This window comes from Engystomops pustulosus, chromosome 7 (genome assembly GCF_040894005.1).
Source record: "Engystomops pustulosus chromosome 7, aEngPut4.maternal, whole genome shotgun sequence".
Lineage (NCBI taxonomy): Eukaryota > Metazoa > Chordata > Amphibia > Anura > Leptodactylidae > Engystomops > Engystomops pustulosus.
In genome coordinates, this window is record NC_092417.1 from 50,040,341 (window position 1) to 50,058,247 (window position 17,907).

At 40.8% G+C, this 17,907-nt stretch overlaps 1 protein-coding gene across 1 annotated transcript in view; it reads left to right on the plus strand.

Annotated features, from left to right (window-relative positions):
• The window catches only part of SYNE2 (spectrin repeat containing nuclear envelope protein 2), a 248,849-nt gene that overhangs the window by 176,970 nt on the left and 53,972 nt on the right, over window positions 1-17,907 (plus strand). The window contains exons 76-86 of the mRNA XM_072116513.1: window positions 200-367; window positions 501-632; window positions 3,495-3,691; window positions 6,846-6,978; window positions 10,145-10,327; window positions 10,901-11,047; window positions 11,536-11,712; window positions 13,194-13,349; window positions 16,119-16,265; window positions 16,352-16,522; window positions 17,659-17,792. Of these exons, the coding sequence (XP_071972614.1) occupies window positions 200-367; window positions 501-632; window positions 3,495-3,691; window positions 6,846-6,978; window positions 10,145-10,327; window positions 10,901-11,047; window positions 11,536-11,712; window positions 13,194-13,349; window positions 16,119-16,265; window positions 16,352-16,522; window positions 17,659-17,792 (1,745 nt within the window). The remainder of the gene's footprint in view (window positions 1-199; window positions 368-500; window positions 633-3,494; window positions 3,692-6,845; window positions 6,979-10,144; window positions 10,328-10,900; window positions 11,048-11,535; window positions 11,713-13,193; window positions 13,350-16,118; window positions 16,266-16,351; window positions 16,523-17,658; window positions 17,793-17,907) is intronic.

Sequence of the window (17,907 nt, forward strand, 5' to 3'; positions counted from 1 at the left end):
TAAGAGAATACTACTCTGATGATCATCTAACTCATGGTCTATGGATTTAGCATGCAACACTCCTGTAGCAGTTTGTCTCATTGTACTTAGATATCTGAGTAAAACTACTTAAATTTAGAGTTATTTTGTAATTATTATTATTATTTTTTATGTAAGAAAACCTTCATAAATCTCACCTGATTTCTTATTTTCTAAACAGAAGTTCTTCAGTCACCTGGAAAGTCAAGTCCTATTGCTGCAAGCCCTCTCATCACGGACATCAAGTCCTGATCTTGACAAGGACCATATAGAGACTGTGACACAAGAAGCGGAGACCCTAATACAACACTCTGATGACCACTGTATTAATATGTTGGTTGTGATGAAGGTAATATTAAGCAATGACCTGAATGATAGTGTTCAAGGGATCTTTGTTTTACTTAACAAAACCCAATTTGTAAGTAACCATAACTAGGAACTCAATCCTATTTATAAATCATGTATTTGCTTCACACCAACAGAACTGGAAAGACTTTGACTCAAGACATGATTATCTCAGAAAGAAATATGAATCTCTGGAATCCATGATGCCTTCTAGTAGTTTGGTGGAAGAATCAGAGGAAAGGGTTACTGAACGCCTAAAGCAATACCAGGTAACTCCACGCCATAGGCAGCCAATGGATGATAGAGCTTGAGCTGGATGTATAACACTAAAAACACTTTGATTCTGTATATATACATACTGTATATTTATGCCATTTACAATGTATATAAAAGGGAAATGGTCTTTGGTTGTCAAGTGATGTTGGTTGGCAAAGCTCTTGAAAGGAAATCAAGCATGGATAAACCAGGGAACTTTTAAAATTATGCTAATGAGCCTGAAAGGCTACAGAAGTGGTTCCAGAGCCCCTCGGTGCTGCAGGCTGTTACAGTGTGCAGGAGCACATATCGCCACATCCGTAGAAATTCATACAGTAAAATAAAATCATTACTGGACCTGTATGGTGAACATTAGAGATGAGCGAGCACTAAAATGCTCGGGTGCTCGTTACTCGAGCCGAACATTTCCAGATGCTCGAGTGCTCATTTCGAGTAACGAGCCCCATTGAAATCAATGGGAGACCCGAGCATTTTTCAGTAAAATTACAAACTGAACGAGCACAGTGAAATAACACAGTGCAGAACAGATTGCAGATGTTCGGGAACATCTGCGATCTGTTCCGGAGACATGCGCGCAGAACGGTGTTCTCCGCAATAGTATTTGAAGAACAATATGTGTGAAGAACAACTTGCAGATGTTTGGCAACATCTGCAAGTTGTTCTTCACACATATTGTTCTTCAAATACTATTGCGGAGAACACCGTTCTGCACGCGTGTCTCCGGGACATCTGCGATCTGCTCCGGAGACACGCGTGCAGAACGGTGTTCTCCGCAATAGTATTTGAAGAACAATATGTGTAGAGAACAACTTGCAGATGTTTCCAAACATCTGCAATGTGTTCTTCACACATATTGTTCTTCAAGTACTATTGCGGAGAACACCGTTCTGCACGCGTGTCTCCGGAACAGATCGCAGATGTTCCCGAACATCTGCAATCTATTCTGCACTGTGTTATTTCACTGTTTTCTTCAATTAAACGATTAAATTAAATGTTTTAATTGTATTTTTTTACTGTTCTTCACTTCTTTTTTTTTAATTAAATGCTCGTTATCGAGCAGGGCAAATACTCTTCCGAGCAACGAGCCGGTCCGAGTATGCTAATACTCGACCGAGCATCAAGCTCGGACGAGTATACTCGCTCATCACTAGTGAACATCTTAAAAAAATTATAAAAATGTCAGCAACAATTTAAATTTTTGAGCATCCACCCAAACAAAAAGCACCATAAAAAGTGCTCAAAAAGTCTCATTTAACCCTGCTTAAAACAAATAAAAAAATCAGACCTAAAACAGCTCAATAGTCCAAATATTAAAAACGATACCCCGCTTAGTAGAATGCAATGCAAAATCAAGGGATTTTTCTCTCCAGAGGCTCCTTCCTTTCCAATCCGCACTGTTCACCCCATTGATCACAGTTGGGATATTACTGCATTCTAGAAAAACTGGGTAAAAAAATATGTGGCACGTTTAATTTTAAAAATAAAAAATTAGGGGCCAGTGCAAGGTTTTTTTGGAAAAACTTTTTCACTTACACAAGACACTGTAAATACTTTCTATAAAACATCTGTGATGGTAAAAAGCTCAATATTTAGGTAGATAAATTATCTGGGTGGTGTAGTTTCCAAAATAGGATAATATATAGGGGGTTCACTGGTCTGGTATATCAGGTACTTTTCAAATGTGTAATACCACCTGAAAACAAAATCATCAAAATCTGCCCTCTAAAAGGTCAATGGTTCCCTCCGTTCTGCGCTCTGCTTTGGACCCCTAAAGTAGTTTACATTCACATGTAGGGTATTGCCGTGCTCATAAGAAACTGCGCAACAAAATCTGTTATAGGCTTTCTCATTTTATCCTGCATGAATGTGTATATTTTAGGACTAAATGATAATTTTATTGTCACAATTTTAAAATTCTAAATAGAACCTCCATTTTGTTTTAATTCTTGTGAGATGCTTAAAGGGTTAGCACGCTTACCAAAGGCTATTTGAATAGTTTGAGGGTGCAATTTAAAAAATGGGGCGATTTGTGGGGAGTTTCTAGTAAATAGATATAGATGAATCGTCCTCTAAAATGATTAAATCTGAAATTTACTTAAAAATTTGGAAAATTGCTGTTCGAACTGTAAGTTTCCTAACGTCCTATAAAATAAAATAACATATTAAACATTATGTCAACATAAAGCTGGCATATGGTTAATGTTAGTTAGCAACCGATTTGGGTGGTAAGAGTTTATGATGAGTATAATATTTACAAATCAGAAAATCTAAATTTTCAACAAATTTCCATTTTTCCAGCTTCTAGGTCAGGTTTCTTTCATAGTCCAGCTTGGTGACATCATCCAGAAAATAACTCTGAAGTGAGACATTAATTAGATGTATAAAGTCAGGGAGGAGGAGAGTTAAACTGAAATAAAGCTCTCCCTGCCTCTGGACATCTCTTCCCATGTGATTGACATCATCCACAAAACTTCAGTAGATCTGATCAATGATGTCCCTGGACACATAACCATCAATTACAATAAAGGGAGGGTGCTTGACTTCAGTGTTAAACTCTCCGCCTCCTTGACTTCATAAAACCAATTTACATCTTGCTTCAAAGTTGATTTTCTGGATGATGCCATCACCATGGGCATGAAAGAAACATCACCTAGAAGCTGCTCAGCTGCTTAACAACATACTGATAGTGGTGTACTATGCCAATTTCTGATGACAGGTTCCCTTTAAAGAAGCAGAATCAGGTCAGTGCTGCAAGGCTGGGTTATGCAGATTGGATAAAGATTTGGAAACTTAGTTTAGAGCTTACACTAACCCAAAATACAATAAAATGCTAACAAACTATATATCCATTTCAGAAAATTCAGAAACATCTTGACGAGAGTGAATCCAGACTGAGCCAGATAATCGTGACTGGTAAAAAGTTACAGAGCGCAGTGGCTTGCCCAGAACTGGATGGACAGATTTATAAGATAGAACAGCAGTGGTCGCAAATGACAAAGAGAGTCAACCATGAACTGCACCGACTGGAGTCTCTTATTAGCCATTTGGCAAGGTTGGAGTCACTTAACATCTTTTTTGTGTTTTATGCTTTATGACAATTTCTGTGAAAATGCAAATTAAGATTTTTTTCCAGAACAAATTCTTGGAAATGTTTTTACAATTTTTTTTATTTAAAAAGCAAACAATCTATAAGAGACATAAGGCATTATAAAAAATGTTCTACTATTAAAACCCAAATCACGTCTCTGTCAGTTGTTCAGTTATTTCCATCAATTATTGTTAGCCAAAACCAGGAGAGATCAAACAGTCTTCTCATTAAAGCTTGCGTGTGTCTTCTGCGTCTAAGCTCCACTCACACACCGATGACTATTGTAAATGACTGCCCAGGACGCAGAAACAATCAGAAACTGCTTTATCTTTTCAGAAATCCATGGCCCTGAACATGAGCCAACAGAAGTGATTGAGGATGTCTGCTAGCTGTGGAAAATACTGCTATCACAAATCCTTAGTCCTTAGTGGCAGGTAGCCCTAGTGGCTGGAAAGACTTGCACCTGTTCCGGGTGGTCTAACACTGGCTTAGGTGCACAATAACTGATACAATTAACAGAAGACTTGATGGAGATGTGAACTAATCTAATCTTGTGTAATACAGAATTCAGTGTCATTACATCCTCCATTTTTTATACCATATAATAGTTTGAAATGGAGAGTAGCAGCGCATGCTTGGCAATCCTTTTTTTTTTGAGTCTATGGAAGTAGACTGCTATTTTCTGTACTTCTGTACTATAGATATAAATAGAGAGTGGCCGCACATGTGTTGCAAACTCTATATTCAGCCATGCTGCAGGAAAGTGGTTAGCCAACCCCTGTTGATAAGTTAAGTTCCCAGTGATGTACACTCACCGGCCACTTTATTAGGTACACCATGCTAGTAACGGGTTGGACCCCCTTTTGCCTTCAGAACTGCCTCAATTCTTCGTGGCATAGATTCAACAAGGTGCTGGTAGCATTCCTCAGAGATTTTGGTCCATATTGACATGATGGCATCACACACTTGCCGTAGATTTGTCGGCTGCACATCCATGATGCGAATCTCCCGTTCCACCACATCCCAAAGATGCTCTATTGGATTGAGATCTGGTGACTGAGGAGGCCATTTGAGTCCAGTGACCTCATTGTCATGTTCAAGAAACCAGTCTGAGATGATTCCAGCTTTATGACATGGCGCATTATCCTGCTGAAAGTAGCCATCAGATGTTGGGTACATTGTGGTCATAAAGGGATGGACATAGTCAGCAACAATACTCAGGTAGGCTGTGGCGTTGCAATGATGCTCAATTGGTACCAAGGGGCCCAAAGAGTGGCAAGAAAATATTCCCCACACCATGGCACCACCACCACCAGCCTGAACCGTTGATACAAGGCAGGATGGATCCATGCTTTCATGTTGTTGACGCCAAATTCTGACCCTACCATCCGAATTTCACAGCAGAAATCGAGACTCATCAGACCAGGCAACGTTTTTCCAATCTTCTACTGTCCAATTTCGATGAGCTTGTCTGCCCATTCTCCTCTGACCTCTGGCATCAACAAGGCATTTCCGCCCACAGAACTGCCGCTCACTGGATGTTTTTTCTTTTTCGGACCATTCTCTGTAAACCCTAGAGATGGTTGTGCGTGAAAATCCCAGTAGATCAGCAGTTTCTGAAATACTCAGACCAGCCCTTCTGGCACCAACAACCATGCCACGTTCAAAGGCACTCAAATCACCTTTCTTCCCCATACTGATGCTCGGTTTGAACTGCAGGAGATTGTCTTGACCATGTCTACATGCCTAAATGCACTGAGTTGCCGCCATGTGATTGGCTGATTAGAAATTAAGTGTTAACGAGCAGTTGGACAGGTGTACCTAATAAAGTGGCCGGTGAGTGTATATGCAATATATAATATTCAGTGGATATGTCATAAATAGCCACACTGGGAACCCCCTCTAAGAACAGAAAGACAGTTTGACATTCAGTTAGAGGTGGCTTTTTTGTTTCAATGCATGATATTTCTCTGATTTTAGAAGAAACTGTATATACTTGAGTATAAGCCGACCCGAGTATAAGCTGCAGTCTAATTTTGCCACAAAAAACTGGGCAAACCTATTGACTTGAGTATAAGCCTAGGGTGAGAAATGCATTGGTCACAGCCTCCCCAGTATAAATGTATTTAGCCCTTTGCCTCCTAGTATATAACCAGCCAGCCCATACTCCCCTGTATATAGCCAGCCAGCCCATATCCTCCACTATATAGCCAGCCCATATCCCCCAGTATATAGCCAGCAGCCTATATCCCCCAGTATATAGCCAGCTCATACCCCCCAGTTTTTAGCTAGCTAGTTCATACCCCCGAGCATATAGCCAGCCCGCCCATGCCCCCCAGTATATAGCCAGCCAATACCCCCTAGTATATAGCCAGCCCATGCCCCCCATTATTCAGCCAGCCGGCCAATGCCCCCTAGCATATAGTTTGCTAGCCGTTGCCCCCATGTTTATAGCAGACCCATCCCCCAGGTATATAGCCTTTAAGCCCCTGCTCCCTAGTGTATATCCAGCAGCCCCTGCCTCGAGTATGCCCAGCCAATAAAAAAAGAAATAAACTCTGTACTCACCTTTCTGATGCCCCCCACAGGTACTCTTCTTTCTTCTGGTGCTGCAGCTCACTGTGCGCTGTGGCGTCGCCTCTTGTGTCATCAAGTGGCTTACATCATAGTGTGCAGGGAGCCTGAGACGGGGTCAAGGCACCGGAAGAAAGAAGAGGTAATGTGTGTGGGGGGGGGGGGCGTTTGAAAGGCGAGTACAGAGTTTTTATTTTTATAGATTCAAGTATAAGCCTAGGTTTTATCATGACACTTTTTGTGCTGAAAAACTCGGCTTATACTCTAATATATTGGGTAAATGGGGTATGGAATTCGTAAACACAGAAATGCTAACAATTTCTAATAACACAAAAACAGGCAAATTTAGGGCTGTGTTATAAACAAGAGTCATTCAGTACAGCAAACCCGTATCCTCTTTTATATTTCCACAAGATAATTATTATGCTAAGCTCTTAATGGCTCAGAGAGCATACTTCAGGAGGCACGGCTATTTCATGTACTTGTTTACACACAGGGATAGTGTACCCATAGAAGGACTTATTTTTTCCATCTCATCCCACAGTTATAACAAGGACTTGTCTGAATTATCGACATGGCTGGAATCTGCCCGGCAGAGGCTAAGCGGGAGCAGGATGCAGTCTCTGGATGCCTCTCAGAAGCTGAACACCATTAAAAAGAACTTGAGTCAATTTTATGTAAGTCAACAAACAAGGCATCACAACTCAAAATTATTCTCAGGAGTTGTCACCTCTATCAATATGTTTTAGGTTTACTCATAACAAATCTTAGATTGGTGCAGGCCCAACCAATGGATTTATGATGCAGTGGGTCTGAAACCTCTTTCTACTGCATCCATCTATGAGAGGAGGAACAGGTCACTTTAGTGATGTCAGGCCGCATTAGTCTAACATTTGTTATCTTTCCCATGGGCGAGTGATAAATGTAAATGGAGGAAAACCTAGTACTGCTATTTGTAATCACTTCCCATGGGTCCGAGGAATGTTGTTATAATCTGGAAAAGTACAAAACACTGATAATTGACATCAGGGTCGGAGTAGAACTGCTACGGGCCCTGGGCTGTATGAATATTCTAGCCCCTACAATTCTGTAATCACTTCATACATATGGTACTAGAATCAGCTTCTAGGGGAATAGAGGATCCTTCTGCCTGCTTTCAATCTGCGGTTTCAGGACCTTTGGAGGACCTTTAAAATTCCTGAAATTATTCTTATGTAAATGTTTATTGAGAGTATGAACAGATGTGCAAGGATTTCATGGGTGAATGTACTTCTCAGTATAAAATTTGGTGGATGGTTTGGGTGGCAATGAGCCCCCTAGAAGACATGGACCCTGGCTACTGTCCATACCGCCTGTATTGTAATCCACTACTGATTGAGATGACCCTCCAGACATCACTGGTCATTATGAGATCATGGTGCATATTCTTAATGGCCTCTGACCATGTAATAAAATCACTTTATACAGTATATACGTACAGGTTGTCCATCCTTCTCCATGTATTTTCTGGTCTAGCCTTCACATGCTGTCTGAACCCGAGCAATGCAGTGGTTAACTCCAGTGGTTTCCAGGACGTTGCCAGTAAAAGGTTTACACTTTATTCTCACTCAGCACTCAGAACATCCAGTACAAATATTAGAGCTCCATTGTATGCCAGAGATCAACAAACTGATATTTCTGTTGGGTCTTTTCTGACATGATTTACTAAACCTCCACATATCCTAAACCAAACTCTTACATTGTAAATGTTCCTGCGCCAAAAACACTTGACATGACAGAAAATTGAAAAAATGATACAAGAGTAGCTCAAATAATTACATTTTTATGTATGAGAGATTAGCACCGATTTCCAAGAATAAACCCAACCACTACCACATGTTAATGGGATAACTGTCTCACCATAGGACATTTCTAGAGGCTTGGAAGCCATAGGGAAGCGGTTGTTTTGGGAAGTTGAGTAGACCATAAACAGTTAATATTTGTACTAAAAATGGATCTATATTAGATGCATTAATTCTAGTACATTGATATGATCCTATATGTGTCACAAACAGTTTGATCGACTAAGGCTCTCCTACTTCTCCTACTTCTGTCATACACAGACCTGTCATACACATACGCATACCATACATATTCTCATATGTATGGTATGCCTCAGGGAGCCTTCTTAAAGGAAATCTACCATCCAAATCAGAGATCATAAACCAGGGTTACTGATTCATAGATTCAGATATCATTACATTTGTTATCCATGGCCTCCTTCCTAATAAAATCAACTTTTAAAATTATGCTTATTAGCCGGAAGGGCCTGTGCTGTAGCTTCACCTGCAGTTACACTGCCGCACCCCCTGTGTAATCTCACACAGTGGGAGGGTGCAAAGTGCTCTTGTAGAGTGTGACTGCACTGAGGGCCTCAGGTAACACCAGCCACTTCATTTCATTAGCATAAGTTTAAAAGTATATTTTAGAAGCAACAGCGCCATGGATAACAAATATAAGATTACATCAGTCACCTTGCCTGGATCTATGAGTAAGTGTCCCTGGTTTATCATGATAAGAATTGGAGATTTGCTAGGTATCTCACTAGGGGACTAAATATCATGTAAAACCACCACACCATAAACAATACATGATAGAGAAAGAAAGCAAAAGCCGGTGTGTGTATAGGTTCAGGAAAAAAAAGATTTATTACACAAGTTATTGAGCACAATACATACACATAGATGACAAGCATCAGATGGAGTCATCTATGTGTACAAAAGACACATCAAAAATACACATGTGGACCCCACCTAATAACTAAGGTCCACGTACAACCACAAGTGACGTCAAGTAAAAGACTGTCCCAACTGGTAAGTTACAAAGTGCTGTATGCAAAAGGATTCTCCATCCTGAAAAATTATACAAAGTGCTAAATGCAAAACAAGGGTAAGCACACAGTCATAGCATGGTGAACCCCTATCAATATAAAGTGAAATGCAATATAGGTAATAAATAGAGAATGAGGCCCCCTAATGCCAGAACCAGGATCACAGATCAAGTGTCCCTGGTTTATCATGATTTATTTTGATGGTAGATTTCCTTTAAATATGATTGGCTTCTGTAATTTGCAACTCATTTTAATACGTGGTAATTTTATTGTCTTTACCTTAGGACATTGGCAAGTATTATGCAGCTTTTATTTCTCCAATATGGAGGAAAAGTCACTGCCTTCTTTAAAATCGGTGTAGTAATCCCATACTGCTGTGAACATTTTCATGAAATAGTTAGTAATAGGGTCTTCATCCCTATTGGACAATGACACACAAATCCAAATACCAGTACTTATATCATCCTAGAGGCAGGTAGGCAGATGCTGCTTCCACAAATTCAACATTGTCATCATCCTCTGCTAAGGTCATCAAAATATGGGTGTTTAGACATGAGAGTATTTAGCTTTTAAAGGACATCTATCACTAGGATGAAGGATTGTAAGCCAAGCACACTGGCATACTGATGTGTGCCCCCTCTTTATGAAAAAAGCCTTTCAAACCTATGCAAATTAGCTATAGGTGTTAATGAAGCCTGGAGCCCCTCAGGCTCATTTGTATAATTTTTAAAGCCTTTTTTTTCATTAAAAACAAGAAGCTTGAAGAAGAGCAGTTCCTTCAAGAGGAGGTACTCACCAGTATGTCAGTGTGCTTGGTTTACAATCATTCATCCTGGTGGTAGATGTCCTTTAAGATTTACAGGAAAAGCTATAGTTTTACACAAGGAATTTCTAAAAAAAAAAAAAAAAAAAAGAGACTATGCTGTTTGCAATGTTCTGGTGTGATCAATACATTTTATTTATTACATTTATAGGAATTTACAAATGATATCAACCAGAAATCTTCTTTAAAGACCTCGGTAGTGAACACTGGTAACCAGCTACTCCGACTGAAGGAATCGGATACTGCAGTTCTAAAACTGAGCTTGACAAAGCTTGAAGAAAGTTGGGCAGATCTTATAGGATCATTGCCTGCTACTCAAGATAAGCTACAACAAGTAAGGAGTAATTCTTATTTTAATGTAAATATGTCACCATATGCTTATTGTACAAGTCGCATGGAGTAGTGCACGAAGAACAGAATGTACATATGTATTTGCAGGCAGCATGTTATAGAGCGGGAGGAGATGAACATATTGTACAAAGTGTCAAAGTTGCAGGCAGTACATTATAGAGCAGGAGTTGCTGGGCAGATGGTTCATCTTTCTTAATGTGCTTGTTGTAAAATAGGAGGAGTAAACCGATTTATTTATAGTGTTCTATCTGCGGGCAGGATGTTATAGAATGGAGCTGAACAAATTGTACATAGTGCCCAGTCTGCTGACAGCACAATATTGAGCAGGAGGGGCTGAGCAGATATTTTTATTTTCTGTAAGATAGGATTCGGTCTAATTTGTTCCCTGCTTTCTTTACAAATAAGTCTAGTTGCATGTAAATGTGGGTGATCCTCCTACTATGCGAAATTACTTTCTTTGTACTTCTGAAAATACTTTCAATGTTACTTTAAAGATAAGATATAGCTGAAATTATTAGATCTCATCACTAAAATACATTTCAAATGGATTTTGTAGCAACTTTTGGAAAAACTTCCATCCCTTGAAGCAATCACAGAATTAATGGAATGGATAAAAGATGACAATGAGATAAGAGAACTCCAGGCTATACAGACTATCCCAACCACCGCAGCTGACATCAGAGGCCTTCTTCAGAGATATAAGGTAGGTGGTAAGGTGATCAATGAGGTGTCAACCTCATTTTTTTGTGGGACAAAAATATTTATAAGAATCTTCCTTCAGTTTATATTGTTGGATGAACAAATTGTTCAAATAAGGCTACATTCACACTGCTGTGGCCCGCCGAGCGCTCACCCTCCCCCCTCTCCATAGAGGAATATGGCGCACGGTCGACATGTCCTATCTTTTCACAGGTTATGGAGCGCCCATTGCCGTCTATGGGGGACATATATAGGCCATATATGCCAGACGTATATACGTCCCCCATATGGCAGTGTGTGAATATAGCCTTAAATAGTAATTTTTAAGAAGAACTTACATGACTGATATGTGGCACATGGCGGGGGTATCCCTTACACCTCCATAGCATTTACCTGCTGTCACGAGGGGGTGCTTAATGCCCATGTGTATTTTTGTGGATTAGATAAAAACCAATTTAATTTGAGTGTTTTCCATTATTGTTCACTTCATAGGCTTTGCGAAGGGAAATGGGGCATAATCAGTGGATTGTTGATTTCGTCAACCAGTCATTACTCCAGCTGAGTGTGGGCGATGTTGAAAGCAAACGCTACGAGCGGGCAGAGCTTGCAGAACGCCTGGGCACCATGAATCTTCAGTGGAACCAAATGCAGGGAAATATCAACACAAAGGTATGTGCGGTGGTAGGGGCTAGGAAAGGCAGGGCCTCACAGTAGACTTCTGATTAAGGCCCCCCAAATATACGTATTTATATACCCATGTGTTTCTACACTCTTACATACATGCACACATTTATACACTTATGTGCAATCATTTATGCACTGATATATACACGTATACACTTACACAGATCCGTTCCAGTAGCTGCTGACCATGTGGAAGAAGTAAACAGCAGGAACTAGATATGAGGGATACCTGTTGTCCTGCTTCCCCTTCCTTCTCCCCTGACATTTTTTATCTGAGCAGCCGATGCATGCTGTATACTGTGGAAGATGTGCACTGTTGTGCTGCATAATATGTATAATGGTCCATATTCTCCATTCTCTAGTGTGTCAGGTTTGATGCCAGGGCCCCATGACACTGCAGGCCCCATAGCAGCTGCAATGGCGACTACCATTGTAGTTACACCCCTGTGCAGTGGCTACACTTTCCTTTCCTTGCTGTTAGAGCAGTATTGTTTATGTATCCCTGTATGTCAGCCGTATCTAGCAAAAATAAAGAAGGGGTAATTGTAATCCTAGTAATGCTCATAGCTCCTGACAGGATAATCACATAACATACATGTTCATACTACCAGGAAGTCACAGAACCTTCTTATCTGCCATAATAGCACCTGTCATCAGCCTCTATATTTTATGCTATACAGACAACAGAGTGTTGCTATGGAGTATATTTAGAATCTATTTTTTAACAAAAACTCCGTCTCTGGAAGCTGATGTGCAGCACCATATGATGTTAGGACTCTCGACCAATGCACTGTGTGCAGTTTGTGGGATTGGACCAACATATGGGTCCATTTCCAAGGGCTGCACAGTAACTGAGATGACATTTATTTTTTGTGCCAGAATTCTAGTGGGCTTTTCTCAGTAAATCTACTCTACTGAGCTATAGGTGCGGAATATCTGAGTACAGCTGTGGATTAAGAGATAATGAAGATTCATTAAAATTAAGCTGTAAATATAAGCGCATGGTTTTCCTTGAACAATCTCTCATAGTTAGAATGATCCTTGGGAAACATGTTTATACTTGAAACCTCAAATGTGCGGTAACAAAGCAGCATGTGTTCAATTCACCTGCAGCGCCACCTCTGCCAATATAAAGAATTGCACTGTTCCTTTTGAAATCATCAGGCTCTTTGGGTAATGACCAGACATCCATTGTGTCCTCCAGAGTGAGAGATGCTGTTTGTTGCCCATCTTGGTAATAGATAAAGATGCTGAATTCAGAATTCCACATAGGGTAGGACAGAGTATTTTTGTAACTAGACAACCCCATCATTACATGAGCTGTATTGGTTTTCTACTTCCACAGTCTGTCTTCTTAGGTACAATAGATAGGACCTTAGTGTTGTTCAAATAGCCATTGTATTTACTAGGATTTATGCTTCCGCATAAAACACATGGTAAGGACTATTGCACTTTTCTCTTTTCAGATCCAAGACTTGGAGCAGGCTCTTGAGAGCATATCAGACCAAGAATGTAGGAGTCAGACACTTAGCAATTGGTTTGATGCCCAACAGCAGAGACTGAAAAAATTGCATAAGCCATCAAGTATAACTGCTGCTGAGAATGCATTGGCAGAGTGCATGGTAAGTGCTGACAACAGCTCAAACCTATCAAGAGTTTTTCTAACAAAATCACAAGTGCCTGATGCTGCTCTCCCCAATCCTTTCACAACTCCCTAGGTGGTGTTTTTCCATTTTGTTCTGTGTAAAGTGACACATCCTGTTTATAGCTGGGATTTTATTATTCAGTCTTTAACTATAGCACTGTCTTTTTGCGTTGAAGATAATAGTGGCCCCTTATGCTCCCAAAACAGTTTCTTCTTGGACTCTGAAATGATGCTGCAGGAGTTAATCCTAAATACCGTGGCATGTGGCACCCCATACATTCCTCCTGCTCCAATTGGAGAATGCCGCTTGTCCTCTATGGAGTAAGAGAGGTTGGATGGACAGTGTATTCACTGTACACCATGGTCAGGCTGTGTATGCATAAAGACACTTTGGGTTTTAATGCTGCAGGATGCTTTAGTGTGACTTTGAGGCCCAGTCACAAGTACTTCTGCTGCGGCCCCTATAGCTACACCATTGGATCTGATGTATATCAGACAACTGCGGATTAAAACTGCCATGGACCCTGGGCTGTATGAATATTATAGCCCTTACAAGTCACTTTCCACATATGTTACTAGAATCAAACTTCTTGGGGAATGGAGGATGCATCCCTTCTGCCTGCTTTCAGTTTGCATTTTCAGGACCTCTGAAGGACCTTCAAATGGCATATGTATATTGAGAGCAGGAAGAGATGTAGGAGGATTTCATGGTTGAATGTCCTTCTCAGTATAAGAAGTGGGAGGTTGGGTAGCCATGGGCCCCCCTAGTAGGCCCAAACCACCTATGTTATAATCCTGTTCTGTTATCAGAGCATCCAAAATCTTCCCTGGTGGGAGTTCTTTTTATAGAAAGAAGAATCAACCTCTTGCATTTATACATGCCCAAACCTTTCCATAGTATATGCATTGCTGCTATAGATGGCTGTTTTTGACTCGGATACATACAGCAGGATTAATATTGGGTAAACACTATAATACTAAGCACATACAGTAATACTACTACTGAAATTTGTGCTATTCCCTTATACATGTAAACGTCTAGCTTAGGTGAATCTATACATTACATGTGGAAATGTAATGAATAGTATATAATAAAAGAATATACATGTAAATTCTATACTGCTCTACACCTACACCAATCAGCTGTTTTACATCACAGCCTGAACCAGAATAACACAGCCCCATCTGTAATGTTTAGATTATTGAAGGGAATGCAATGTGGCCATACAACCAAGGTCAGGAAATTAATGTTCTCCTTACAGAGACTGCAGGCCACCATGTAGGTGTGTGGAGTCTTATAGCCATGGATACTCCACTAGGGGATTCTGGGAAAATAAATGGGATAAGGAAAACCACAGCTCTTTGGCCACCTTGTAAAGCAGCTCCCTTGACATCAAGCATGACCTACAGGAGGCCTTATGACGTACTGCAGGGTTAAAACCAAACCAGTATATCTATTCCAGAAGGAACAGACTCCCAACTGTAGACAGCGCTGTTTCCGCCTGATTGGGTCTTCTCAGTACAATTTAGGGAACTGGTTTGGCTGGGTGAGAGGCTTGTGACTAGGGTCGGGAAGTAAGAGTTACCTACAGAGACTGCCAATTAAGGCCACCGTGTAGACGTGTGGAGACTTATAGCCATGGATGCTCCACTAGGGGGATTCTGTGAAAATAAGTTTTCCAGGATGGGATAAGGAAACCACACCTCTTCTAGCTACCTTGTAAGGCAGCTCCCTTGACATCAAGCATGACCTACAAGAGGCCTTATGACATGATGCAGGATTAAAACCTATTCCTTCTGGAATAGATATAATGGTTTGGTTTTAATCCCGCATCATGTCATAAAGCCTCTTGTAGGTAATTCTTGATGTAAAGGGAGCTGCCTTACAAGGTAGATAAAAGAGGCATGTTTTCGTTATCCCATCCCGGAAAACTTTGCATATTTTGCTATACAACCAATACACACAATATAGACTGAGCTTTCTGATTACAGACCAGGATGTAAGACAGGTGATCGGCGGTGGTGTGGGGTGTTGCACCCTCAAAGAACGACAATTAAAGGCCTATCCTGGGATAGGTTATAAATAGTTTGGAATACTTTTGAAAACCCTCTATAAGGAGCGTTTGTCATTTTCCAGCTGTGGGAAGTCTCAAAAACAGAGTGTTTCAGGTCCTAACCTTATAAAAGGGATTCTTAGACCACAGGTTGAAGTAGAAGAATATTCTGCTTTCAGTACAGAACAAACAAGGCAGCAATTGTGTAAAGTGGCTGAGGAGGGATATTTTGTTCCTTCAGCAAAACACTGGTTGTTTTGGAAATAAATGTCAGTGAAATGTTATTGTCTGCAAACAGTTTTTAAAACCCTTGCAGTAAAAATATCCATTCTGTACCTGTTTAAAAGGATATTGGAAAAGTGCAGCTAAGCCCCTTACACAGGTCTCTTCATTTTGCTGGAGTACAATCTATTCTTCATTCTTACATGTTACATGGACATTTTATATGGGGTTTCTAATGACTCTGAAATTAGCTTGATCTTTAGTATTACCATATTATTCACATCCACACAGATAAAAAAATCTCCAAACCAATTTCTCCACCTTTCTCAACTCGGTGATGACCTTTGCAGTTAGAAAACTTGTCTGGGAAAAGTTTGCAAGCCAAATTTCCTGATGTCGTTTGTTACAAAACGGGATCATGGTTTTAGTAATATAGAATTGTAAGAAAAGTGTTATTTGCTGCATTGTAGATGATGGAAGAACAGCTGAAAGACAAATCCTCTGTGATTGAAGAACTGGACATGGATAAAGCAGCAGTAGGAGGAGAAAGTGGCTCCAGCGAGGGTGGATTAACAGCAGAAGTCCTATTCAAAAAGAGGGACCAATTTGCTAAACAGGTCTGTATTTGTCATATAGATGGGAGGTTCTTCACAAGGGCTAGCTACTTCTTACACAGATGCCATTTTTTTTGTCTGACTTTCAGGTTGGAGAGTTGGAGGCATCCACCACCTCGGTGCTAGAACATTGGAAAGACTATAATGAAAACTATGGACAGATGGAGAGGATGACTATCAAATTGCAATATATTCTTCACCAAAGTGCAGCTCCCTCTTCATCAATGAACTCTCTGAATCAGCGGTTAAGAAGGTTGCAGGTCTGTATCCACATGAGCTACAGCATTGTGGATAAACAATCCTAAAATGCACATAATGGGGCACATTTACTTACCCGGCCCTGTCGCGTTCCCTGATCCGGACTGTCACCAAGATCGTGTGCCCGATATCCTGCATGTGTCGCTTCCCCGCTGAGGTCCGCCGGAGTTCACCTTCTTCTTCCCGGTGTATGTGAGTGCATGTCTTGCGACACAATTTGAATTTTAATTCCCACGCTTAGTCCGAATCAGTCGGGTTGTCTGACGGCCACGCCCCTGATTTGTGTCGCATGAAAGTCGCCGTGATTGCGCCAAAATCCGATCACGTGCGCCAAAAACCCTGTTAAATGCGGTGCAAATCGGAAATGTAGCCTGCGGACCCTTAGTAAATGTGCCCCAATATCTGCAAAGCTGAGGCAATGGGTGGTAATGGAGGAGACTTCACCGACTATATATTTCACTATAAAAACAGAAAGAGAAATATATACTTTTTTTTAAAAAAAAATTTGTTACTTTACAGAAATTCCCTGGCCATCAGCAGCAAAAGTCTGGAGCTGGTCTCTATGGGAGATTATTTTAGGTCTGGTGATCTTCATACACACTGGAAGGTTACAATGGCCCTGCAGTGACAATAGGAGAGTCTTGTATTTGTATTGTAGTCCTAGTCTATAATGTTAAAGGGGTTTTTCCCACGAAAAAAAAGTTAGACTTAATCCACGGGATAGGGCCTAACTGGCTGATCAGTGGGGGATTCAGTGCTGGGACCCCCCACAGATCACAAAAATGAGGGGTCCGATGGGGTCCCACGTACCTCTGTCGGAGCCCTCATCACTGTGTCAGATTAATGGAGCAGACGGCCGCGCATTACCGTTCTGCTCCATTAATCTCTATGGAGCTGATGGAAATTTCCGAGCGCTACATCCATTAATCTGACGGAGCGATGAGGGGTCCAATGGACCCCATCACTTTCATGATTTGTGGGGGTCTCAGCACTGATCAGCAAGCTGGGCCCTATCCCTTACTTTTATTTGTGGGAAAACCCCTTTAAACTCCGCACCTTGCAATCAGATCACTAGTCAAACCTCTTGTTGGATGTGATGTACCTACCTGCACCTATTAAAGTTTTCACTGTCCTCTAGGCTGTTCAAGAAGAAGTTGAACAAAATGAAGGAAAATGGAGCAGACTCCGAGTTTCTTTGAGCAGCTTGAAACCTCTCTGTAGTCGGTCAGCTATGGATATCCTGGAGCAGGAGTGTAGAGACATACATGAAAGGTCAGTAGTTTCTGAAATTGGGCTCAGTTCACATGCCTCAGAGGCTCTATAAGGACAAAACAGAATTATATCACATACAGACTTAGAATATACTTCATATACTATGATATTGTTT